The sequence below is a fragment of the Macaca nemestrina genome, chromosome 12, assembly GCF_043159975.1.
Source record: "Macaca nemestrina isolate mMacNem1 chromosome 12, mMacNem.hap1, whole genome shotgun sequence".
NCBI classification, from domain to species: domain Eukaryota; kingdom Metazoa; phylum Chordata; class Mammalia; order Primates; family Cercopithecidae; genus Macaca; species Macaca nemestrina.
Window position 1 is genome coordinate 101859525 of NC_092136.1, and position 25604 is coordinate 101885128.

Consider the following 25604-nt stretch of genomic DNA (forward strand, 5'->3'; position numbering starts at 1 on the left):
GGTTTAAAAAGACTTCAGATAAAGACGTATTTTAGAGTGCAACTGATCAGGATATAAAAGTATTTATTACAAACAATAACAAAATAATTAACCATGATTAGATATGAAAAGAAGAAAAATTATTTGGGCAGCAAACTCTTACTACTTTTTAAATGGTATGGCATCACCTAGAAATAGTAAGGTTTTAAAATCATGTGTAGTTTATATATTAATCTGCATAAAAGTTATTTATTGTAACTGCCTTCAGTAGAAATTATCTGTAGATTATATAATCATATAAAGTAAATATAAAAATAAGTAAAATACTCTCTTCAGTTTTCCTAACAACATATTATGGTTTAAAAATGCTTCAAAGAAAAGACAAAATCCTTTAAAAGCACTCTAAATTTTAGGAAGACAAGTTGTAATTCACTTGAAACAAATTTCATTGTATATTGTTAACATAGTCAGAAGTAAAAAAATACAATGAGGCATGTTTTCTTTTACAGAATACTACAAAATTGAAGTTTTCTAATTAAACTCATAATATCTAAATGCTATCTACAGTTAAATTTTGCCTAATATGTTTGAAACACTAAGTAAAAAGATAAACTTTTAAAAATCTTTAATATATTATCACAAATCACTGTAGAACTTGCATTACAATGTTGAATGAGATTATTTAAAATATGGATTGTACATTCTTCTAATTTTCATTGAAACAGATTTAATCTTGACAGGTGAGTTGTTTTTGGTCCATGTGCCCCACTGAATTCCAGTTGCAAGCAATTTTCCAGGGAAGTGATGAATGCCATTTAGATTTGCTAGACCACACTGGTTAAACCACCAGCCGGTCTTGTTATGGAGGTGACTGCAGCTCTTCACAGACTGACCATTGACCAGGCATGCAGGGCGACAGCCATCATTATCAACATCTGATGTGCTAAAAGGCATTGCATTTTGATTATCTTCTTTTTTGAGGCCTCGGAATGCATCACCTGGGAAAAAAAAATTTAATGATTGAATTTAAAGGAAATTTCTATTATTTTAATTAATCATTACCGGCATATTAGGCAAGAGCATCACATCTGGAAATAAGGTTTAAATGATTTTTCTACTGTTTATCATGTTAAAATTCTGCTACTCGAAGATTCAACATGCCGCAGTCTGGTGATGAGTTCCTCAACATGACAGGCATCTTTAAATGAATATTTCATATACAAGTCACAGTCCAAAATGGAAGTTTTGCTGTGTAGACAAAACCAGATATTTAGGCCAAAAATTATAGCATACAGAGCCGTCATAATTTGGACAGACCAATATGATAATTGATAATTTAGGAAAAGAAAATAAGTTACACAGGGTAGGTTTTCATACCACTACCATTGACATCACTTTAGTTAGAGAAACTTTTACCTTTAAGAAATGTAAATTTACAATTTAAAAAGTTGGGGGGTTTTCTGGGTTTCTTTTCTGCATATTATACAGAATACCAAATGCCCTCAAGAAAAATTCAGGTGTACTCTTGAAGTGTACCTTTTCTTCATGGCTCTTCACATGATTTATGGACCAATTGAATAGTAGTTAAGACAAAACCATTTTTAAAGGGCTTCTACTGAACATTGTTTTATTTTGTTTTGTTTTTGAGAAAGAGTTTTGCTCTTGTCCCCCAGTCTGGAATGCAATTGCATGATCTCGGCTCACTGCAACCTTCACTTCCCAGGTTCAAGCGATTCTCCTGCCTCAGCCTACAGTGTAGCTGGGATCACAGGCACAAGCCACCACACCCAGCTAATCTTTTGTGTTTTTAATAGAGACAGGGTTTCACCATGTTGGCCAGGTTGGTCTTGAACTCTTGTCCTCAAGTGATCCACCCGCCTCGGCCTCCCAAAGTGCTAGGATTACAGGTGCAAGCCACCGCTTCCGGCCTGAACATTGTATGTATGGCATTCCTCGTATTTACAATATCCCTGCAATGATTAAGTATCCTGTCCAAGATGACCCAGTTGACTCAGTGGCAGGAGCAGGAGTCATATTTTGTTTCATAAAATTCCATAAAGTTAAAGATTCTAAGTAAACCCATAATACCTACATTTCACCTATATGTAAACTTTGGTTAATGTTTGAAACACTAATTAAAAAAGAAGTCATATAAAATCTATGGAGAAACCAAGCTCTACGTTTGTTTCATTATTTCTGAATGTTTGGCCTCTCTTGAGATAAATCTTTTGAAAGAGCCTGAAGAACTTCATTAGCAGTAGTGGCCTATTCTATACCCCAGTTCTGCTGATTATTAAAGTCTCTGACTCTGCACTTCATGGGAAACAAAACACACATATTGTAGGTATTTTCAGAGACTATATAATCTCCAGCACCCACACAGTGTAATACCTTTCCAAATCCAGTGAGAGACAACACCCATGGAGCATTGCCTAAACAATGTGATCATTCCACGGACACTCTCCCTAGATAAAGTCCGACCACCAGAAGGATCATACAGCACATAAGCTCAATAGATTTTATTTAATTCATTTAAAAAATATATGCATAGGTATATTTCCTTAAAAATAGCCTATTAAAATACACCCATCATGTCTTCTGCGAGAGTGTGGTTGAAGAACATAACACTTTCGTTTTCTGTAAGAATCCAGAGAGATTTATCTCAAGTCTTATAATTAGGAATAGTTGTGATTCTCATGGAACAAGTGTACTGCTCAAATATTCAAATTCATATTTCTGTTTTTGCTCCAAGCTCAAAGCCCAATTTGTGACCTGCCTCTACCACACACCTGATTACATTTAACCCACTGGTTGTATCTGTATTTCTATCATTACATTCTTCTGACACCTTTTTCTTTTATTCTTCTGATTCCACTATGTGATCGACAGTTGAAAGTTACTTAACAACCTTGTTGGGAAAATGTAGAGTACAGTATGGCAAAGTTTGAGAGTTTTGTAAGGAAAATACTTTTGTCATTATCAATGTTATCCTTTAATTAGATCCTAGTCATCTTTCAGAGAACCCCCACATAAACTTTTCCTAATGTAATATATTCCATCTTTAGATAGTTTTTTACACTTTTAGAGAGGAAGCATTGAAAATCATGTATTGTAACTTTCTAAACTTTTCCCTATAGATTATGATTTGAATGTCAGACTTTCACCTAACATCCCAAGTGTAAACCCCTCAGGTATCATAGATTCCAACCATGTCAGACAACTCTCTGTGTCCTATAATTTTCCTCCCTCTCTGCCTTAACTCAAACTGCTCTGCTTGTCAGCCGTCATTTGCCAAAAGCCTATCCATTCTTCCAAGACTAGATCAGTGGTTCTCAACGGCAAGTACGCCAACATATCCATCTGGCTTAAAATAACTGAATCAGATTCTACAGGAATATGTACTTTTAAAAAGCTTCCCAGGTTGAATCTAACATTAAAAGCTCGTTGAAAATTGCTTTTCCATGAATATTTTTTGGGTGCAATCAACTGGAATAATTCTTACCCTCTTTCTGACCCCAAAAGTCCTGTCAGTATATTCTATATTTCCAGGGTTACTTATCTTCTCCTTTATATTGGGATCAGTTAAAGAGCTGGGGACATATATCATTTATTTTTTGATTTCTAACACTAAATATACATAATGAACAAGCACCACAAACAGCAACAAGGGAGTTGAATTTAGTACTTTTTAATTCAAATGCCTTTAAATTGTCAGCATTAAAATGCAAGTTTAACATCAAGTATTTTGAAGTTCTAACAAATTAAATTTATTTGGAAATGAGCAGATGCATCAAAGTGTAATGAAAAGAACACTAAACTAGTTTTTCTGTCAGCCTGGATTCTTGCCTTGGCTCAGGTGACATGATCTGGGAATCTTGGACAAGTCACTTTATCACTCAGGTTTTTTCACCTGTAAAGTGAGAAGACTAGAGATCGTCTTTAACAGTCTGTCACTTCTAAATGTCAGCCTCTCTGAACATGAAAATGAAAATACCTTCACAGCCTCCTCCACAGGCCCTCTATCCAAAGAATTAACTGAAATTACATAAGGCAAATTGTCTTAGAGACTATAAAGCACTTCAGAAGCATGAGGTGGTACAATGATCATAAGGTGGTACAAAGATCATAACCAAGTTTCAAAACTCAAGACTTGGCCAGCTTTCTTATTCCTAATCTATTCTGTTATCAGTTAGGTGTAAGACAAATGTATTATTTTTATCTTCGCTTAATAATGAGTTAGTTATAATTTAGATTTGGATAATTTTAGGAATAAAAAAAACTTACCAGCATTTCCTGAATATCGTCCTAAGTGCATTTTAAAAAATCTTGTTTCATCCTCTAGCCAAAAATTATCATATGATGCATAAGCAAGTGTGTCATCTTCAGATTCCAAAGACACATACAGCATAAAACTGGTATTTTTCTGATTTACTATATAAAAAATCTTTTTTAGTCCTAGCCAAAATTCTCCTGTAAAAAAAATGCTTTGTTTTAATATATTTTAATACAAATTAGAATAATGCTTTATTCTTGAATGTTTGGTCTTGTTTAGCATTTCAAAAATTCTGAGATGGCTCACATAAGTAATTACAGGCACTGGATGGCCTAGCTCAAATTATCAGTGCTTACCTACTTTATAAAACAAACAAAATGCCTACTTCTACTTCACCAGACTTGAGAAAATCAGACCCTTTTTCTATCTCTCAAATTAAGTAAAATTTGGAGAGAGGAAACAATAATGATCTCCCCAAATTTTACCTCCCAAAATTAACTTAGTCTTCATTTAAAGACTAAAATAAAAAGTCAACTTTTACCTTAAGGCATTTCAACATAAAACCAATTGAAATATTATGGCAGGTAACAAAATGTTATTAACCAGTAAATGTAGAAGGTTTAACCTCCAAATCAGCAGCTCCTGAAGAAACATTTCCTAAAAACGCTCAGTCGAAATTATTTTTTGCTGTCTTGTAATACTTTCTTAACAGACACTTCTTTGTTACAATGCATCTAGTTAATTTCCTATGCCTTGAACATCATGTAATAACATTGGAATATCCCCGGGTTTAGGATCAATATTTCCAAGACGATTATAGATTCAGGATGAAATATAAACTCCCCAGCTCAGACTGCATACTTCTTGCATACATATCCTAGCCAATGGCTTTCTACCTCTCCCTACCCACGTGGCATAGCCCAAATGTGGATACCTCTACTCTGAGATATATGCCTCTACCTGAATCATAAAATTATTAAAGAAAATAAGGGTCCAGTCAAAACAAACTTCAGAGCCAGAGGATGATGTGACAGCATTCAAACTCTTAAAATTATAGCTAAGATATTAAGTCTTTCTTCAGAGCTCACGGGCATGGACATTTTAGCAACACACTTACAAATGAAAAGTAAGGAGAGAAATTGGGCCCGATAAGATGGCTCCATAGGGGTCCACTGAGTCTCACACAGTGTATAACACTTCAGTTTAAGTGCCCCTGCCATCGTTTCCCAGTAGCCCACCCTCAAATTTAAGACTTAAAAATACATTTTCTGTAATCCCAAATAATTAATTAATTAATTTTTGTTTCCTTTTTTTTTTTTTTTTGAGAGAGTCTCACTCTGTCACCCAGGCTAGGGTGCAGTAGTATGATCTGGGCTCACTGCAACTTCCACCTCCCCCCGATTCAAGAGATTCTCATTCCTCAGCCTCCCAAGTAGCTGGGATTACAGAGGTGTGCACCACCACCCCCAGCTAATTCTTGTATTTATTTTTTATTATACTTAAGTTCTGGGATACATGTGCAGAATGTGCAGGTTTGTTACATAGATATACTTGTGCTATGGTGATTTGCTGCACGCCTGAACTCATTATCTACATTAGATATTTCTCATAATGCTATCCCTCCTCTAGCCCCCTACCCCCCAACAGGCCCCGGTGTGTGATGTTCCCCTCCCTGTGTCCATGTGTTCTCATTGTTCAACTCCCACTTATGAGTGAGAACATGTGGTGTTTTGTTTTCTGTTCCTGTGTTAGTTTGCTGAGAATGATGGTTTCCAGCTTCATCCATGTACCTGCAAAGGACATGAATTCATTCTTTTTATGGCTGTATAGTATTCCATGGTGTATATGTGCCACATTTTCCTTATCCATTTTATCATTGAAGGGCATTTGGGTTGGTGCCAAGCCTTTGCTGTTGTGAATGGTGCTGCAATACACATACGTGTGCATGTGTCTTTACAGTAGATTTATAATTATTTGGGTATATACCCAGTAATGGGATTGCTAGGTCAAATGGTATTTCTAGTTCTAGATCCTTGAGGAATCCCCACACTGTCTTCAACAATGGTTGAACTAATTTACACTCCCATCAATAGTGTAAAAGCATTCCTATTTCTCCACATCCTCTCCAGCATCTGTTGTTTCCTGACTTTTTACTTATCACCATTCTAACTGGCATGAGATGGTATCTGATTGTGTTTTTGATTTGCATTTCTCTAATGACCAGTGATGACGAGCTTTTTTTCGTATGTGGTTGGCCGTTTAAATGTTGTCTTTTGAAAAGTGTCTGTTCATATTCTTTGCCCACTTTTTGACGGGGTTATTTGTTTTTTCCTTGTAAATTTGTTTAAGTTATTGGTAGATTCTGGATATTAGCCCTTTGCCAGAAGCTTAGATTGCAAAAATTTTCTCCCATTCTGTAGGTTGCCTATTCACTTTGATGATAATTTCTTTTGCTGTCCAGGAGTTCTTTAGTTTAATTAGATCCCATTTGTCAATTTTGGCTTTTGTTGAAATTGCTTTTGGTGTTTCAGTCATGAAGTCTTTGCCCATGCCTATGTCCTGAATGGTATTGCCTGGGTTTTCTTCTAGGGTTTTTATGATTTTAGGTCTTACATTTAAATTTTTAATGCATCTTGAATTAATTTTTGCATAAGGTAAAAGGAAGGGTCCAGTTTCAGTTTTCTGCATATGGCTAGCCAGTTTTCCCAGCACCATTTATTAAATAGGGAATCCTTTCCCCATTGCTTGTTTTTGTAAGTTTTGTCAAAGATCAGATGGTTGTAGATTTGTGGTGTTATTTCTGAGGCCTCTGTTCTATTCCATTGGTCTATATATCTGTTTTGGTTCCAGTACCAAACTGCTTTGGTTACTGTAGCCTTGTAGTATAGTTTGAAGTCAGGTAGCATGATGTCTCCAGCTTTGTTCTTTTTGCTTAGGATTGTCTTGGCTATACAGGCTCCTTTTTGGTTCCATACGAAATTTAAAGTAGTTTTTTCTAACTATGTGAAGAAAGTCAATGGTAGCTTGATGGGAATAGCATCGAATCTATGAATTACTTTGGGCAGGCCAGGTACAGTAGCTCACGTCTGTAATCCCAGCACTTTGGGAGGCTGAGGTGGGTGGATCACTTGAGGTCAGAAGTTCAAGACCAGCCTGATCAACATGGTGAAATCTCGTCTCTATTAAATATACAAAAATTAGCTGGGTGTGGTGGCAGGCACCTGTAATCTCAGCTACTCGGGAGGCTGAGGCAGGAGAATCTCTTGAATCCGGGAGGCAGAGGTTGCAGTGAGCCGAGATCACACTATTGCGCTCCAGCCTGGGCGACAAGAGTGAAACTTCGTCTCAAAAAAAAATTACTTTGGGCAGTATGGCCATTTTCATGATATTGATTCTTCCTATCCATGAGCATGGCATGTTTTTCCATTTGTCTGTGTCCTCTCTTATTTCCTTGAGCAGTGGTTTGTAGTTCTTGAAGAGGTCCTTCACATCCCTTGTAAGTTGGATTCCTAGGTATTGTATTCTCTTTGTAGCAATTGTGAATGGGAGTTCACTCATGATTTGGCTCTCTGTCTATTATTGGTGTATAGGAATGCTTTTGATTTTTGCACATTGATGTTGTATCCTGAGACTTTGCTGAAGTTACTTATCAGTTTAAGGAGCTTTGGGACTGAGACGATGTGGTTTTCAAAATATACAATCATGTCATCTGCAAACAGAGACAATTTGACTTCCTCTTTTCCTAATTGAATATCTTTTATTTCTTTCTCCTGCCTGATTGCCCTGGCCAGAACTTCCAATATTATGTTGAATAGGAGTGGTGAGAGGGCATCCTTGTCTTATGCTGGTTTTCAAAGGGAATGCTTCCAGCTTTTGCCCATTCAATATGATACTGGCTGTGGGTTTGTCACAAATAGCTCTTATTATTTTGAGATACATCCTATCAATACCTATTTTATTGAGAGTTTTTAACATGAAGGGGTGTTGAATTTTATCAAAGGGCTTTTCTGCATTTATTGAGATAATCATGTGGTTTTTGTCATTGATTCTGTTTATATGGTGGATTATGTTTATTGATTTGCATGTGTTGAACCAGCCTGGCATCCCAGGGATGAAGCCCACTTGATCATGGTGGATAAGCTTTTTAATGTGCTGCTGGATTCAGTTTGCCAGTATTTTATTTAGGATTTTCGCATCGATGTTCTTCAGGGACATTGGCCTGAAATTTTCTTTTTTTGTTGTGTCTCTGCCAGGTTTTGGTATCAGGATGATGCTGACCTCATTAAAACAGTTAGGGAGGATTCCCTCTTTTACTATTGCTTGGAATAGTTTCAGAAAGAATGGCAGGCACCAGCTCTTATTTGTACCTCTAGTAAAATTTGGCTGTGAATCCGTCTTTTGTATTTTTATAGAGACATGGTTTCCACATGTTGGCCAGCCTGGTTTCGAACTCCTGGCCTCAAGCAATCCACCTGTCTCAGACTCCCAAAGTGCTGGGGCTACAGGCATGAGCCACCAGGCCCAGCCCCAAATTTGTTTTCAAAATACACCAGTACAAAGCAGTCTCAGTTTGAATGCACTATACCTGCCTGAGGAACTGGTCAGTCAAAACTCATATTCTTTCCCCATAGAAATAAACTTGAAGTAAGGAAGATGGCAATTCAAAGCCTGTATATGGATCTATAACTACCTAATTCAAGAAGAAGCATCAGCGGAAAAATCAGAAGTAATGCTGAGAAAATGCAAATATATTCACTATACTCCATAGCATGGCAGTTACCTGGGTATAAGCCAAATGGCTTCTAAAATCACTGGCATTCAGTAGCATTTTTAGCACTAGGACTAACACCATTACTTACCAAATCCTTGGATGACATTATTATGAGAGATTAAAGATTTAAAATTATAAAAACAGTAACTGTTAAAATAGCATAAAAATTAGCAAACTCACTGGCAGAAGTTCCAACTAATGTAAAATTCTGCAGAGTTCAGAAATATTGGTGTTTCTGTTTACCAGCAAAAGTGATGCTGCCATGTGGCAATAATGTAAACAGATTTTTACATTCACCTGGGGTTATAATTTTCAAATTTTGAACATAAAGATGTTTACTGACATTTTAATAATATGATCAGTTTAAATAATTTGAATTTGCACAGACACCTCAATTCGCCATTTCACTGGCTTGTATTGATACTACATACATCTCAAGAATTTTAAGATCTAGGACAAGGCTGCCATTCAGTTTTTCATTCTGCAAACAGTTGGTGAGCACCTGCCAGAATCTGCTGGGTACACAGTAGATACTTAACACATATGCAATCTAGAATTTTCACTCAAATCACATTTCACCAGATATCTACAAATAAAAATTTCCAGATCTCAACTGAAGACCTACTTATTTTAAATAATCTGGCATATGAAAAGAGGGTGATTTAAGTCATATTTTGATATTTGCAAGCATTTGCTATTTTTACTGAAGATCTGACCAATAGAGATTCTATAGATATAATACCAAAAAGAGTAAAAAATGTAGAGTAGAAATACAAAAAATTAACCTAAAAGGTCTCCAAATCCATCCAGATAATCACACCACAACCTTTGGAAATCAATTATCCCATCAATCCTTTTCTGTATCACAGTCCATCCACCTCCTCTGTAATCCATGTCACACATTACCTAAAACAAGCACAGGGAAGCACAAAATAATACACTATTATTTTCATTATTTGATAATATAACACTCATGCTTCACCCTTAGGCCTAGAAAAAGAGACGATACTGCCACTGAGTTTTCAATGCAATCATATGCCATTAATTCATTCAGATTTTTTATATCTCTAGAAATAATGCTGTTTATTATAAAACAAACCTGTAATTAACCTAAATAATGCTGTTTATTATAAAACAAATTTGTAATTAACTTAATCACAGTCCCTATAACAATCATTTTTAAAAATATGTATTTGCAGCTTTTTCTTTCTTTCTTTCTTTCTTTTTTTTTTTTTTTTTTTTGAGACGGAGTCTCCCTCTGTCACCCAGGCTGGAGAGGAGTGGCGCGATCCGGCTCACTGCAAGCTCCGCCTCCCGGGTTCACGCAATTCTCCTGCCTCAGCCTCCTACGTAGCTGGGACTACAGGCGCCCGCCAGCACACCGGGCTAATTTTTTGTATTTTCTAGTAGAAACGGGGTTTCAACTGTGTTAGCTGGGATGGTCTCGGTCTCCTGACCTCCTGATCCGCCCGCCTCGGCCTCCTAAAGTGCTGAGATTACAGGCGTGAGCCACCGCGCCTGGCCGTATTTGCAGCAGCATTTTAAGGTTATGCTGTTATTACTCAACTTTACAAATATTCTTCAGTTTGTATAACAGTATTGCTCTGATGTGGCAGAACAATGTATTTCTCTATAAACTTTTGAATTAAAACACTGGTGTGTGTGAGTGTGTGAGTGTGTGTGTGTGTGTGTGTGTGTGTGTGTGTGTGTGAAATGTGTTCACGTGCTTGTCTTTGCTCTTTTCTCCCACAAGCCTGGAAGGCCTGTGTTCAGACTGGCATTTTCAGAGAAAGGCATGATCTGTGCCCACTCAGCAGGTGCTCATAGACACATCTGTTGATGCTGTGTAAAAGCTCCTAAAAGGACCTCTGTAGGGGACGCATAGAAGCAATATAGGGAAGAAATCAGAGCAAAATTCTCCCTCAGAAACTTCCCGCATAGAGACAGAGAAAAGGCAGTGTGGAGGAAGTTAAGGAACCAGCACTTTCCCACAGAAGAGGTGATTATGCATCCCACTCTTCACAAAATTAGAAGCCTTCCTTTTCCACGTCTGTTCAGATCTAGTTTTGAATCTGTAGGTGAAGTCACTTAGGTAATTTTAAAATTATTTCCCACCTAATTTCCAATTTTTTGACATCTTGTCAATAGATTTCAAATAAAATAATGGTAGTAACTCTAAGAAGAGAAACCAGTAGTACCTACTTAGAAAAAAAGTGACTTTATTATCCAATAAAGGTTATCAATAAGGTATAAGTATCATAAACTGTCTTCTGCACAAAGAAGTGCCCAGGAAAAAATATATGTAATATATATAATTGTATATGTGTGTGTGTGTGTGTATATATATATACACACACAAATATATTCCATCAATATGCATAGTCTCTGGTAGAAATTTCTACTAGATATCCTTGCAGAGAACTACTAAGAATAGACATAAGAGTAATTTATCAATTTCAGAATGAATCAGCTTTTCAGTCTGCCTTGCACTCCACTGAAAGGTTTTTTAATTATTAATTTCTCATACAATCACATAAAATCATCTATCATCAAAAGAAATTATAAACATATACAGGAAGAGAAGTCAAAAGTATTTTTAGTAAGCTCCAAGGCAAAGCACACCATTATTTTCCAATATCCACAGGCTAATTAAAGCAAGCAAGTATTATATTGCATAGTTCTGTCTGCTATAGTTCTGCCTATTATGAGGATAATATAAGCTTTCGCATCAGATGGATTTACTTTAAAGAGTATAACCATGGAAACTCAAATAGAAAAGTGAAAGACAGACTCTAGCTCTTTTATTAATTCATGTTTTGGGCATTAGAATTCTAAAATACCAAAATTTTGAAACTAGAACTTTACCTAATTTATTTAAAATTTTTCAAGGAAAAATTAAATATTAAAACAATTTAAATTTTAACATAAATTAAATTGGTTGGATGTTTATCTTAGCCCACGTAATATGGGAAAACTTTACCTCAAATGGGTAGCTAGATCCTTCTGGGTGAATTATGTATAAACCGCTCGGTGTTTTGGTGACAGAACCAATGGTATCCTTAATATCAGTGCAATCTAAACCTAGAAAAGCAAAATTATTTAATTGGGATATTTTCAAGTGTACATTTAAGGCAATCATTTTACTGTAGAGAATTGATAGTGCTATTATTATCATAATTTTCATTAATAATATTTTAACTCCTGCAAAATGAAAAATGGTCACAATTTTAGAAATAAGAAGAAAATATAAAGGATTAAAGAATTTATGCTGCTAGAAGCCTTCACTTAAAATATCACTGTTAGTGATTTGTTTCCTATACTGTTTAAAAGTTTCATTTGGGATCAACACTTATTAAACATATTTTATAATTATACATTCTCTTTCCCAATAAATAATGCCCTTTCAGAAATTTAAGTTTATCTTAGAGGATGTAATGTTTAAAGGAAGTCTACATAAACGGGGAGGAGAACACCGAAAGGAATAAGCAAATTAACCACTATAGACACATCTTTCAGTATTCCATTCCCAACTTCAGAGACTGAGGTGTTTGGGACCACTAATACCAGTAGCCAAAGGAAGAAAGGGGAAATCACTTTCTTAACCAAGAAATTATGCCTGATGTTAGAGCCTACTCTGTTTACAACAGAATTATAGCCCCCCATAATCACCTTCTCCAGAGCACTCATCTCTAAGGGATTGTAAACATGTGTATGTGGATATGGATATTACATTTTCTGGAAGATACTCTACTCTGTAGCATCTTTTATAAATGAAACAAATTCAACCCTTAGAGTGTCCATTATCCAAATGCCCATCTTAACATCCTAGTTCTACCCCTAACACTTTACTTCATTGTGTTATCCTAACCATTTACATAGTAAGGTATTACACAAAGCCCTTACCATAGTGCCCAGCACATCCAAATAATGAAGAAAATGCCATCTACAAAAAAGTTAGCTATAAAAAGTCATTTGCTTTCCCCTTCATCTCTAGGAGACATAGATTTGTTGTTGCCTGTGTCCTTAATTGTTAAGAGATATTCTTATAATGACTCTATGCTCAGAGACATGATAGAAGTTCATGCTGAAGGACTGATCTGGGTTGGAGTATCTGCTTTATCATTACCTTTCAAATTAATGTGAACAGATTATTTCGATTTTTCTGGGCTAGATATTTCTTATCTGATGATGATGATCATAGCAAGCCCTTATATTGCTCTCCCTATGATTTGGGCAATTTTTTTTTCCTTGTGATAAACATTTGATTCGGGCAATATTTTAAGAGACTTTCCTGTATTTATTCATTTAATCCTCACATCAACTATAAGAGGTAGGTACTATCAGTTTACTGATGAGAAAACATATCAAGAGAGCAGCAGGTCAGAAATTTGAAACCAAGAATTCCGACATCAGAGTCCATGCTCCTGACTACCACACCATACGTGCTTTGGGGCAGTTATGAGATATAATAAAATAATTTTACTAACAAAATAATGTGAGAAAGTGCCTGTCTTCCTACCTATCACATAGAAGATTTTCAGGCACTGTTTATTCTCTTCTTTTTCGAAGAAGAACATAAAGATCATGTTCTAGGCACTCAATAATATTTATTTGTTTAAACATTTGGGGATAAATTCATATTTATAAGATTTATAGGGTATTTTTCCTAGAAATCCAAGCCTTTAGGAATTAATATGCTGTATTTTAGTATAAAAAGTGCTAACTTTCAGTTTATTCTTGTCTTACATTTCTTTTTCCTTTCAAATTTTATGCCCCAATTTTAAACATTTCAAACATGTCAGAAACATTTTTTACAGGTGGGAGGAACTTTGAAGCTTTCTTTTCTTCTATCTGAAGATGAATTATTAATAAGATGTAAACCAGGAGCCCAGAACAATGCTACAGAAAACAATGTTATTTTCAACAGCTTCAGGATATCTTTATACAGCCATGGCTTTCACATGGTTGAAAAAGTATCCCATTTTAAGAAAGCACCACATTGTCTGTGGTGAAATTTGCTTAATGGCAGGTATTAGCCCTCCAGTCTGTTAGAGAATGGTGAGCTGCAGTTTTTAAACAAAACTTTTAAATGGATCGACCTGTCCAGGAAAATTTTAAGCAATAAAAGACAAACATGTAAAGGCTGAAATACCAAAGTTCTCACCATGTGACTGAACTGGTCTGTGAGGAAAAGGATCCAGTTGTTTTCTAAAAACTTCTGTAGTCAAAAGGAGAACTCTATTCATGAGCTCGTTAACCTAAACACATGCATATACATTTAAGTAAATTTATATTTGAAGAAATTGCCATCTTTAAGCCTCTCATAAACCCAGCTCTGAAATACATAACGGTGTCCATTTCTCTAGATTGATTTCGTACTGCTTTAACTAAGAATAAAGACAAAGCTAAATAGTAGAAATTGAATTTCGTAGTATCTACCTCCTTAACATCGATTTTATCTGCCCCTATTTCTGCATTTGGCTGCTCTTGCACATCTGTCTTTCATACCTTGTCCAAATCATTGCTGTAGTTTCTTACCTCCTCTCTTGGCTCTTCCTCAAGTCACTGGCCACACAAGTTGATCAGACTGTGGCATTTCCTTGCTTAAACACTACAGTGGCTCTTTGGTGTGGTACGATTTCGTTCTTGCCTATTCCTATAGTCAGTTTTCCTTAAATACTCAGCCTCACCAGCCACTCCACCCTGCATCAACTCCAGGAAGTTTCCCCAGAATGGAATGTCCTCTTCGCCTTACCCAACCTGTATGATTTTTAAAACATTTATTCATCCTTTATGACTGTTCACAGACTTTCTCCTCTGGGAAACTTTTTTGTATCTGAGAGTTCTCTTTTGTGCCATTCTAACAACCACATTTTTGTCAATACATTTTAATGCTCCACTAGACTGTATACCCCTTGAATAGTTCAATTGTTTTACTGCTTTTTGTTTGCCTAAAGTTTACTATGGTGCCTCTAACATAGTATGTGCTCAATAGATGTCTGAACATGAAAGCATTTTAAAAAAAGATTATACCTCCAGCTAATTATACATCAACGTGCACATGCAATAAAAACACAATACTAAAACATCTATACCTGATTAGACAAATAATCCAAGGAAGTTTGTTGCTCATCCATCATATTCCTTAGTAGTTTTTTGGTACTTCTTGTGTAGGAAACAATAGAATTTTGCAAATTTCCTTAACCATAATAAAAAGTGGCTGTTAAGTATTATATTGTTATAGAAAACAATCACAGTGAAAAAGAGTGAATTTTACCTGATTTTGGATGTGTATGTTAGCTCAATACTATCTCAATTTATCTTAATACTCAGAATTACATATTTTAGTTAGTATATATTTTGTTTAACTCAGGATTAACCCCAGAAATGATTGTGTCAATACTTATTAATGAAACTATGCTTCCTACTAATATAGATTATCCAGAATAATTAATTTGTTATAATTAAGAGACAGTGTTCTGATTATAAATTCTCACTTTATAAGATGAGATATATAGAGGCAGGAGGTATAGGAGCCATCAATTCTTACTGTATAAGAAAGTTAATGGTAACAATTTTATACCAGGCAAGTTAATTTTTAAAAGTACATCTTGGTTTTAATTTTTCTATTAATACTATATTTATATAATTAAATTGCTAGCACATACATATACATACACATAATAAATCTTAGTCAAAGGTTTTGGTTATTTGGTTTCTGACTAAACATTTACCATGCATTTTCCTTTTAAAAATATTTTTATCTTAGGAGAAAATTTCTTATAGTGAAGTTGTGATAACAGTACAAATAACTTTTTTACTAACGCCTTTGAGACCATGTTGTCATAATGTACCATCTTGCCATTTCAGTGTGTATTTCTTACACCAAAGACATTTCTAATAACACAACCATCAAAATTAGGAAATAAACATTGACTATCTGTATTTCTCAGACCCTATGTGAGTTTTACCCAAGATAGCAATAATGATGCCCCCTATAACAAAAGGGCCACACATTATTACATATGTTATTCTTTAAAAATTTATTTTCCAAGTTTCTTTCCACCAGCAGTAGGATCGCATTAATAAATCTTGATAGTTTTAATTCTACCTCACTCAGCTTCCTCTCTCTTTTTTATTTTCAGTCTCTCACTTTCTATTAGCTTTTTCCTGAATTTAGCCATCTGTCTTAATAGGCCTAAAGCTGCACTCATTGGTTTGAGAAGCCTGAGACCCTTTTGTTACACACAGAATTAGCTACATAGAAAAAGGATCCATTCATTTACCAAATATTTATTAAGCACCTATCATGGGCCAAACAATAAAGCTTCTAGCCTAGGATGATCAGGATGTGTAGAAAATGACCCAGACAAAAGCTAAAGTATACTTTTCAATGTCTAGCCTAAAAATAATGAATCATATACCCTTATTATTGTGTTTATTTTTAATACTTACTACACATGAAATGTTTTTCTTCTCGTGTAATTTTAGTTTTAACATCACATGATTCCTCACAGTCTTCCTTACAAACTGTATCATTACTTTTACTTTCATCTTTTGCATTAGATACATCTTCTACAATGTTAACTACTGAAGAGTCCTTTATATTAAAAAAAAATAGAAATAAGAAAAAATACATTAAACATGTTATATGACATAATACATAATAAGACTATAGGGAAAAGCTTAGATTTCAGGAAAGACAAGGCTGATCATCAGAGAAAAATATAAGCTATTTAATCCAAACTTCCACAAATAAACCTGATGAGTAAATAAAATCTAATGGACCAATTTCTTAATATCCTAGGTAGTCACTCACAGGAAAATATTTGAAATATGAAAGTTTGTGGAACAGCTTTTTTTAAGCAATGTGATTTTTTATTACCTATCAGATATTTCATTGAAAAGTTGTGGGCTAGTTTTTAATCTAGGCCTGAAATGTCTTTAAAATTTTTTCATAAGATATTTGTTGAGTCAATCTTCAGTTTATAGCTTCCTCAGTTTAAAAACAGTAACATTACAGCAATTTTTCAACATTTCTAAATAAATGTTTTAATTGTTCCATAAATTATATTTGGTAGTTATGATTAATCTTTTCAAAATTCTAATCATGCTTTCCTAGCTAATATAATATTGCTAAAATTCTTACCGTAGAATGATGTACACAGTTACCTTGTACAGCTTCTCCACAAATAAAAATACATACATTTACAAATAAGAGTGAGACTTGGAATGGAGACATCATATTTTTCTTGGATAGATGAACACTTCTTCAAATATCAGTCAGCTCTCTGTGGAAAGAACTACGAGCATAGAGTCTTCAGTTAAAAACCTCTGGAAAGCGTACAACAAAAACAGAAGCCAATACTTACTAGTTTCCATGCCCTGGTTTGAAACAACACCCTTCATATGAAAAACAAAGTAGCCTCTAGAGATCCTGACATTTTAAGTTGTACAATTCCTTTTTTATCACTTCATGTCTGTATTATATATCCAAGTTTTTGCAATATAGGCAACAAATAGATAAATAAATAAATAAATAAATAAATAAATAAATAAATAAATGACAGATGGGGATAAATAAAGCATGAATTTATAAATTCATCTAATTTTTGTGAGTCAGCCTTTTCTTGCCTTGGAAAAAAAAATGCATTTGATAAGCTATACAGCAATACTTGCAAACTGCTTGCAAAAAAATAGGAAATAGAAATGACTGAGGGAGTGGTAAAAATATTACCTTGAAACTATTTCTATAAAATGCTAAGTAGAAATTTGATCAAGGTGGACATCCAGAGCAGATAATTCAGACTTAAAATACACTTTTAAAATGCCAAATTTCAAGGCCGGGCACAGTGGCTCACGCCTGTAATCCCAGCACTTTGGGAGGCCGAGGCAGGTGGATCATCTGAGGTCAGGAGTTCAAGACCAGCCTGGCCAACATAGCGAAACCCTGTCTCTACTAAAAAATACAAAAATTAGCCGGACGTTGTGGTGGACGCCTGTAATCGCAGCTACTTGGGAGGCTGAGGCAGGGAGAATCGCTTGAACCTGGGAGGCGGAGGTTGCAGTGAGCCAAGATCGCACCACTGCACTCCAGACTGGGCGAAAGAGTGAGACTCCGTCTCAGAAAAAAAAAACCCAAATTTCAAGACTGTAATTAATCTGTAATTAGTTGTAATCTAATTACAACTATTTTGTCAAAACTGTAAAAATTCTGAACATCAGAGAAATAATGTTGTTGAAAATGACCACTCTTTGAAGGTTGATAGATCAATGTCTTCAAATTTTCTCTTTCAATGTCTCCTTCCCTTCATTCTACACACATGCCTAACTCTTCATTATTCTAAAATTAAGAGGCAAAGCAAAACTTTCCTGCATCTTGCTTCTGGTTCAAGATATGATTTTCTCCATCTCTTTTCCTAAACTGAGAACTGTCATAGTTTTTATGGTACTAGTACAATGACTGATACACAAGAGGCACTCAAATACTTTCTGAATGAAGAAACAGCTTAAAATAATTATCTGTTCTCTGACTTTCCTTCCTCACCACCTACTATTTAAACCCAAACAATCTTATCTCTTATTCGTGGCAATCACTTTCTCAGAGTTTCTCCAGTGAGACAGTGTGAGATGGTTGGGAGTGCCGGCTCCAAGACCAGATTGCCTAATTTAAAGACTAGTTTCAACCTTCCCTTACCGTGGAATCTTGGACAAAGTTACTAATATTGCCACAGCTCAGTTACCTCCTTTGTATTATGGAAATTGTTGTATGAATTAAAAGATTAATATATGTAACATTGAGGACAATATTGATGACTTTTATAATTTATATTAATAGACAAATACACATATTGTAATCTTAAATTTCAAGTTGAAGTCTTACAAAACTGAAGTGAAAATGGCAGAACTTCAGCAGAAGTTGGCAGAACTTTAAATCAGCCAGATGTTAAAATTCTTTGTTCTTTCACATCTTGCCCAGAGACCAATTCAGGAAATTCTTATTTGAGCAAGAAAATACTTCAGCAGAAGATGGAAAAATATATATATATATAGCCTCAGCCAAGAAAAAAGTGAAAGCACAAAAAATTGTCCCTCACAGCTGCCACATGGTTATAATACTTGTTAAATTAAATAAGCAGGAGGCCATTGCCTGAGGCTGTCTCTGTACTTTGAGTTCCTCTGTAGCAAACTGCAGCCTGACTTAGGAGTATATTTTTTGTAACAAATAGCGGAGTTTCAGCCAATCATAGGCAGCCAACTAATCAGAGTGTACCCAAATGAGATAAACATCTAGATGTAGTCAATCACATGATTTCTCTACTTTGTTTCTGTGTCCTATAAATAAAAGCTTGCTGCTCATGCTGCTGGGTGGAGCTCTCTGAACTTCTTCTTGTTCTGGGTGCTGCCCAATTCATAAATCATTCTTTGCTCAAATAAATTCTGTTTAATTTCTGTTCTAAAGATATTAAAAATAATATTCAGGCTGGGTGCGGTGGCTCATGCCTGTAATCCCAGCACTTTGGGAGGCCGAGGCAGGCAGATTACTTGAGGTCGGGAGTTTGAAACCAGCCTGACCAATATGGAGAAACACCGTCTCTACTGAAAATACCACGTTAGCTGGGCGTGGTGGCGCATGCCTGTAATCCCAGGTACTCAGGAGCCTGAGGTAAGAGAATCGCTTGAACCGGGAGGTAGAGGTTGTGCTAAGCCAATATCGTGCCATTGCACTCCAGCCTGGGCAACAAGAGCAAAACTCCATCTCAAAAAAAGAAAAATATATATATATGTGTGTGTATATATATATGTGTGTGTGTGTGTGTATTCAAATTCAAATTAAATAAGTTATGTGAATATGCTTTATAACCATAAAGTGGTTATTATTAGTTTCCTTTGTAAATAAAACATCAACAATTTATGAGACCACATTAATGAAATTGCAAGTCTAATAGACATCTCACATTTAACAGGTTTAAAGCCTAACTCATATTCCTTATTCCACCCATACCGAATCTTTCCCATCTTAGTAATGGTAATACACTTTATTCAATTGTTTGAGCCAAAAATCTGAGAGTCACATTTGACTTTTTTCCTCTCGCTTACTGCAGCCATTCACCAACACATCTTATTGGCTCAAGGTTCAAACTGTAAACATTTCTCGCCACCTCCACTGCTACCATCCTAGTGCAAGTCTGCTGTCTCTGATAATCTTTTAACTGTCCTCATTGTTTCTGGTCTTATCTCCTATACTCTGATTTTCCCCACAACAACTAGAGGGTCTCTTTAAAGGTTAAACAAAATTGTGTTACTCTTCTAATCAAAACTCTCCAATGGATTTCCCTCCATTGAAAGTTGGATTTTACATTAAGTCCTTGCATACAACACAAGTCACCACTAAATCTGGGCCATGTACCTCTCCAATCTCATCTGTTAGCACACTTCCCTTATGATATGGTTTGGATCCACGTCCCTGCCCAAATCTTTTTTTTTTTTTTTTTTTTTTGAGACGGAGTCTCGCTCTGTCACCCAGGCTGGAATGCAATTGCACAGTCTCGGCTCACTGCAACCTCTGCCTCCCAGGTTCAAGCGATTCTCCTTCCTCAACCTCCCAAGTAGCAGAGATTACAGGCCCCTATCACCACGCCCAGTTAATTTTTATGTTTTTAGTAGAGATGGAGTTTCACCGTGTTGGCCTGGCTGGTCTCAAACTCCTGACTTCGGGTGATCCACCCGCCGTGGCCTCCCGAAGTGCTGGGATTACAAACGTGAGCCAGGCCTCCCCACCCAAATTTTATGTCGAACTGTAATCCCCAATGTTGGAGGTAGGGCCTAATGGAAGGTGATTGGATCATTGGGGCAGATTTCCCCACTGATGCTGTTCTCACGATAGTAAGTGATTTCTCGTGAGATCTGGTCATTTTCAAAGTGTGTGGCACCTCCCCTCTCTCTTTCAGTCCTGCTCCTGCCATGTAAGATGCCTGCTCCCACTTTTCCGTCTACCGTGAGTAAAAAGCTCACTAAAGCCTCCCCATAAGTGGATGTTGCCATGCTTTCTGTACAGCCTGCAGAACCATGAGCCAATTAAACCTCTTTCTTTATAAATTACTGAATCTCAGGTGTTTCTTTATAGCAGTGCAAGAACTGCCTAATACACCCTACCTCACTCTGTTCCAGCCACAGTGGTCTTGTACTGTTCTTTGAGCACAACAGTATGATTCTGTCCTCACAGCCTTTTGTACTCACAGACCGCTGTGCCCTTATTCTTCATCCAGATATTTGAATGGCAACCTCTTTCCTTCATTCAGACCTCTGTCCTAATTTCCCTTCCTTTGGGGCCTTTCCTGAGCACTCCCTCACAGATAGAACTGACATTGGTCTCTATCTCCCTCCCCTATCCCACTTTCCACGTAGCACTTTTCACTACCCTAATATGTTCTAGTGGGGAAGAAAAATAAATATAAGCTTCATGAACATAAGAACTTTGAAGTTTTATTCACTGTATCCCTAGTTAAGAACTTTGAAGTTTTATTCACTGTATCCCTAGCATCTAGAAAGTGCTTGGCACATAGTAGGTGCTCAATATATATATTTCCTTAACAAAAGAAGGAATTGTTTTATGGTTTTGAAGTGTGAAAGAATATAACATTATATTTAATTCAGATGCCCCTTCTGATAAAAATAGAGAGATTTTAGGGTAATATTCTTCTTTACTGCTTGAATCACAATTGCCTTTCCTGTCAAGAAATTAAGTTTGTAAAATCCTCAAATTTTTTATTATCCAAATATCTAATCCTAAAGCCTTTTCCATAAATAACATTGACAAAAAAGTCATGACAAAATCAAGAATCATGATGTACAGAGCCCCTCGGGCCCTGCCTTTCTATAAGAATCTAGGATTCTACAACTAAAATAGAATGTGGAAAACCCACTTAACATTTTGAAGAAATAAAGAAAGAATTTAAAGGTAAAAAAAAAAAACCTATGATTAAAAAAAAAAAAACTGGCAGCAGGGCGTGGTGGCTCACGCCTGTAATCCCAGCACTTTGGGAGGCCGAGGCGGGTGGATCACCTGAGGTCAGGAGTTTGAGACCAGCATGGCTAACCTGGTGAAACCCCGTCTCTACTAAAAATATGAAAATTAGCTGGGCGTGGTGGCGGGCGCCTGTAATCCCAGCTACTCAGGAGGCTGAGGCAGGAGAATCACTTGAACCCGAGAGGCGGAGGTTGCAGTGAGCTGAGATTGCACCACTGTACTCCAGCCTGGGCAACAGAGTGAGACTCTGTCTCAAAAAATAAAAGAAAAGAAAACTGGCAACATTGTTTGAAATTTATTTTCTTCTTGGTCGTTACCATAAAACAATATTTGAATGAAGAATAATTATATAAGTCTAAACTGAAATAAAATCCTAAGCCCCCACTGACCAAATAGACCCCCTCTTGGCCAAGGGGACCCTGGGAAAACCTTAAAACATTTTTTGGTTTCATGTTTGTTCAATACACATGCATCAGAACTACTTTCATAAATAATCATAACTCCTCCTGTATCCTATAAATTATGTATGTTTAGCCAACTTTTTCAGCACAAATCTCCTGTCTCAACCTCCCCTACTTCAAAGTACCTGCCTCTCTAGGCTTCAGCTAGAAGCACGCTTTCCAGCTTGTGGGATGGCCCTCCTTTCAGGCTGTAACCCTTTCCTCTCCTTTCCAGATTCATAAATCACGTGTTTTTTTAAGTTAACATAAGAAAGGATTTGTAGGCAATTGAAAAACCAAATTATGCTTCTTAGTGCTTATTGCAAGCCACAAAGCAGTGAGATGCCTAGGAGTTACGAGATTGCAAACTAATAATATAGCAAAAGCTGGACTTTTGGAAGGCTAACCATGCCTAAATACTCCAAATAGCAACCCTAATATACTCATATTCATCTGTACTTTGCACTGCCCTACTTTGCTCAGATCAGCCAAGGGGAGACAAACTTGTGATGATAGCAGTGGGAATAGAATCAAGGCCATTGCCTGTGGCCAGGCCAATTAAAAACTTGCCAAGATAGCCAAGTGTCCAATTGTATCCATTTAGCTTTTCGTGTCAGAATTGTATATTTTATCCTGTTGGTATACTTCTGAAGGAGACTTCATGTGTTTTGTGTCTTAAATCTAAACTGGATTTGTTGTGGCACTTTAAAATCTGTCCCCATTGTACATTCCAATTTCAGTCATTACAACCAAGTTTGCAAAGATTGTTTTAAATAATTTCAACTGGAAAAGTTTATTATTTGAACTCTTAAAATGAACAAATTAATTCACAAAGGCAGAGACATTTGAATGGTGGGTGAATAATCTTTATTTGGTCTGTACATTCGGCTTCCAATCTGGGAATTTTTCCAAGAAAACACTGACTGAAATACAGTCAGAATATTTATGTGCATTTACATTAGGCTCCAACAATAAGATTGAGGCTTTTTCAAAATTTTCACTTGCATAGCCAATGAACTAGTGGCTCAAAAATCCATTTAATTTTCCATACTTCCCAAAACCATGTCAATGCAATGATCTCTTTTGGCATATCATCCCAAGAGATTGCTAGTTTTGCTGTGATGGTCCATTTCCAGAATCTGGCAGCAAGGCAAGAACCATTAGGAGGCTTTGAAATGTAGACCTTATAAGTAGGGCAAAGGCAAGGAAGACGACTGCAGAGGGAATGCCAGAAGCATTACCGTGTGGATGAGAGAATGCAGGGAAGGAAAATTTCCACTTCACAAAGACATTTTAAAGAGACGGTGTTTGGGGATAGCGATGCCACAGAAAGACTCACAACTCAAAATCTCATAACAGGATTCAGTAGTTTAACAAATTCAACTCCAAATTGTCCCCCAGACAATCACTGCAGAATCCTCCCGGTGGCAATTGCCTGTATCTGAGGATTTTACATCTGTCTTTCGTCACTGTCAGTACTGCCACAAACACACTCTCATAAAAAGGGAGGTAGAACTGCATCAGGCTCTAAAACACCACCCAGCTCACCCCTCGCTCAGCAACGCGGGTCGCTAGGGATGCCTGGGTTGCCACCAGCGGCTCGAAGAGGGCGGGGCTGCCGGAGCCTGCGATTGGCTGCTTCGTGCATATCGTCCCGCCCCGCCCTGTAGCTCCTCCCAGGTTTCCGTTGTCAAGGACGCGGCGTCGGTTGTTATCAAGATGGCGGCTGCGGAGTTGCTGCCGCCCCCTCTGCTATTGCCCGGCGAGGTCGCCGCTGCCTCAGCTGCCATCTGCACTAAAGGCACAAGTGCCGCTGCGCGGGAGCTAGGGCTGTCGCGGCCGACCTTTCGGAGCCCGTGACGCGGGGCCTGAGAGACGGAGTATAGGGAGGGGCCGAGCAGGAGGAGGAGGAAGCCAGAGCTGCCATGAGGGAGGCGCTGGGGGCGAACAGAGAGGCGGCGCTGAAGTGAAGGATGCTGGCGGGGAGGCCCGGAGCCCGGAGCGCGGTCGGGGAACTGGGCACTGAATCATCGGACAACCTCGACAGAGCCCCCCTCGACCCTCGGGAGAGCGGCGGGCATCACCGACCTGGCGCTTACCTGTATCCTTCCCATTCTGTGGCTGCCAGGGTAGCGATGTTGAAAACGGGGCCCATCTTTTTTCCAATTAGATTCCCATTACCTTTGACGCAGGGTGATCAAAACTAGCGAGTCATCTTAGTGCAGATATTTGCTTTAGCAACTCTCGTGGCTCACGTTAGAACTGAAATTATACCATTTTATCTAGTTCTGTGGCTGCTTCCTCCACATCACCCTGTTATCCTACTCCCATTCTTCAACTTTGTAACATTTTTGTGAATTTTGAAACGCATCAACTGCGTATTCTGTGGGGATTATTTTTTACCTTCTAGAATTATGCCATTATGTTCTTCACTTATATATTAACTACTTCCTGATTTATCATTACTACTTGGAGAGAGAAATTACACAAATAAGTAAAATGTTTTGCTATCCCGAAGAGTCCGTTTTAACAGTTATCCTAACACAGCCCTAAATCCATTTACCAGAGCTGCTTAAGGCTACACCGTTTGGTAAGTTGTTTTGTTTTCCATCTCTGCCAGTCTGTTGTCAGAGCAACAGAAGAGAGGAAATGAGAAACAGGGGACCTGGACGCTTCACGATCTGGATTATCTCTGACTTTTCTCGAAGAGTTGGTTAAGCCAACCTTTGATGTTGCTGTTGGTTGCATTGTAGAAAATGGAAAAAGGAGAAGTATTTTGTTATCAAAATCTGTAAATCACGTTTATTCCTTTAGAGACTGTTGTGATGATTAGGATTTAACCTTTGTGTTCCCAAAGGACTTGGTTGACAATGATGGTGTTGTGTAATCATCTTCATTCTTGTCAGAGATGAGTGTCTTCTCTTTGCAAGTTAACCCTGTTTTCTTATCCTCCTTGTCTCCAACTTCTAGGATGTTCTTTGTACTCTGTTACAATTTTAGCAAGTCAACAATGTGTATTGAGTGCCTGCTCTTTGGCTGACTCTGTTCTAGGTTCTAGGGATACAAATCTAGTGAGGAAGACAAATGTGTGTAGAGTTTCACTAAAAATAA

General features: G+C 37.0%; 2 protein-coding genes across 6 annotated transcripts in view; one reads left to right on the forward strand and one right to left on the reverse strand.

Moving 5' to 3' along the window:
• Window positions 1-41: 41 nt before the first annotated feature.
• Window positions 42-25098, reverse strand: LOC105466497 (angiopoietin like 5). Of its 2 annotated transcripts, XM_011715455.3 has the most exons (10): window positions 25057-25098; window positions 24593-24755; window positions 17173-17326; window positions 16479-16623; window positions 15119-15222; window positions 14188-14281; window positions 12004-12104; window positions 9809-9929; window positions 4264-4449; window positions 44-977 (listed from the first exon to the last, which is right to left on the reverse strand). In XM_011715455.3, exons 3-10 carry the CDS (start codon window positions 17266-17268, stop codon window positions 658-660), a joined length of 1167 nt encoding a protein of 388 aa, XP_011713757.1. In that variant the 5' UTR covers window positions 17269-17326; window positions 24593-24755; window positions 25057-25098; the 3' UTR covers window positions 44-657. The 2 variants fall into 2 exon arrangements, with proteins under 2 accessions (XP_070931611.1, XP_011713757.1); XM_071075510.1 differs by lacking the exon at window positions 4264-4449 and having other exon boundaries at window positions 42-977.
• LOC105493724 (centrosomal protein 126) overlaps window positions 24191-25604 on the forward strand; it is a 77088-nt gene continuing 75674 nt past the window's right edge. For 3 of the 4 annotated variants that reach the window (XM_071075508.1, XM_071075506.1, XM_071075507.1), the window contains exon 1: window positions 24206-24594. In XM_071075508.1, coding sequence (XP_070931609.1) covers window positions 24467-24594 — 128 coding nt within the window. In that variant the 5' untranslated portion in view covers window positions 24206-24466. Of the gene's footprint in view, window positions 24595-25604 lie in introns of all 4 variants that reach the window. The other variant, XM_071075505.1, reaches the window with a different exon arrangement.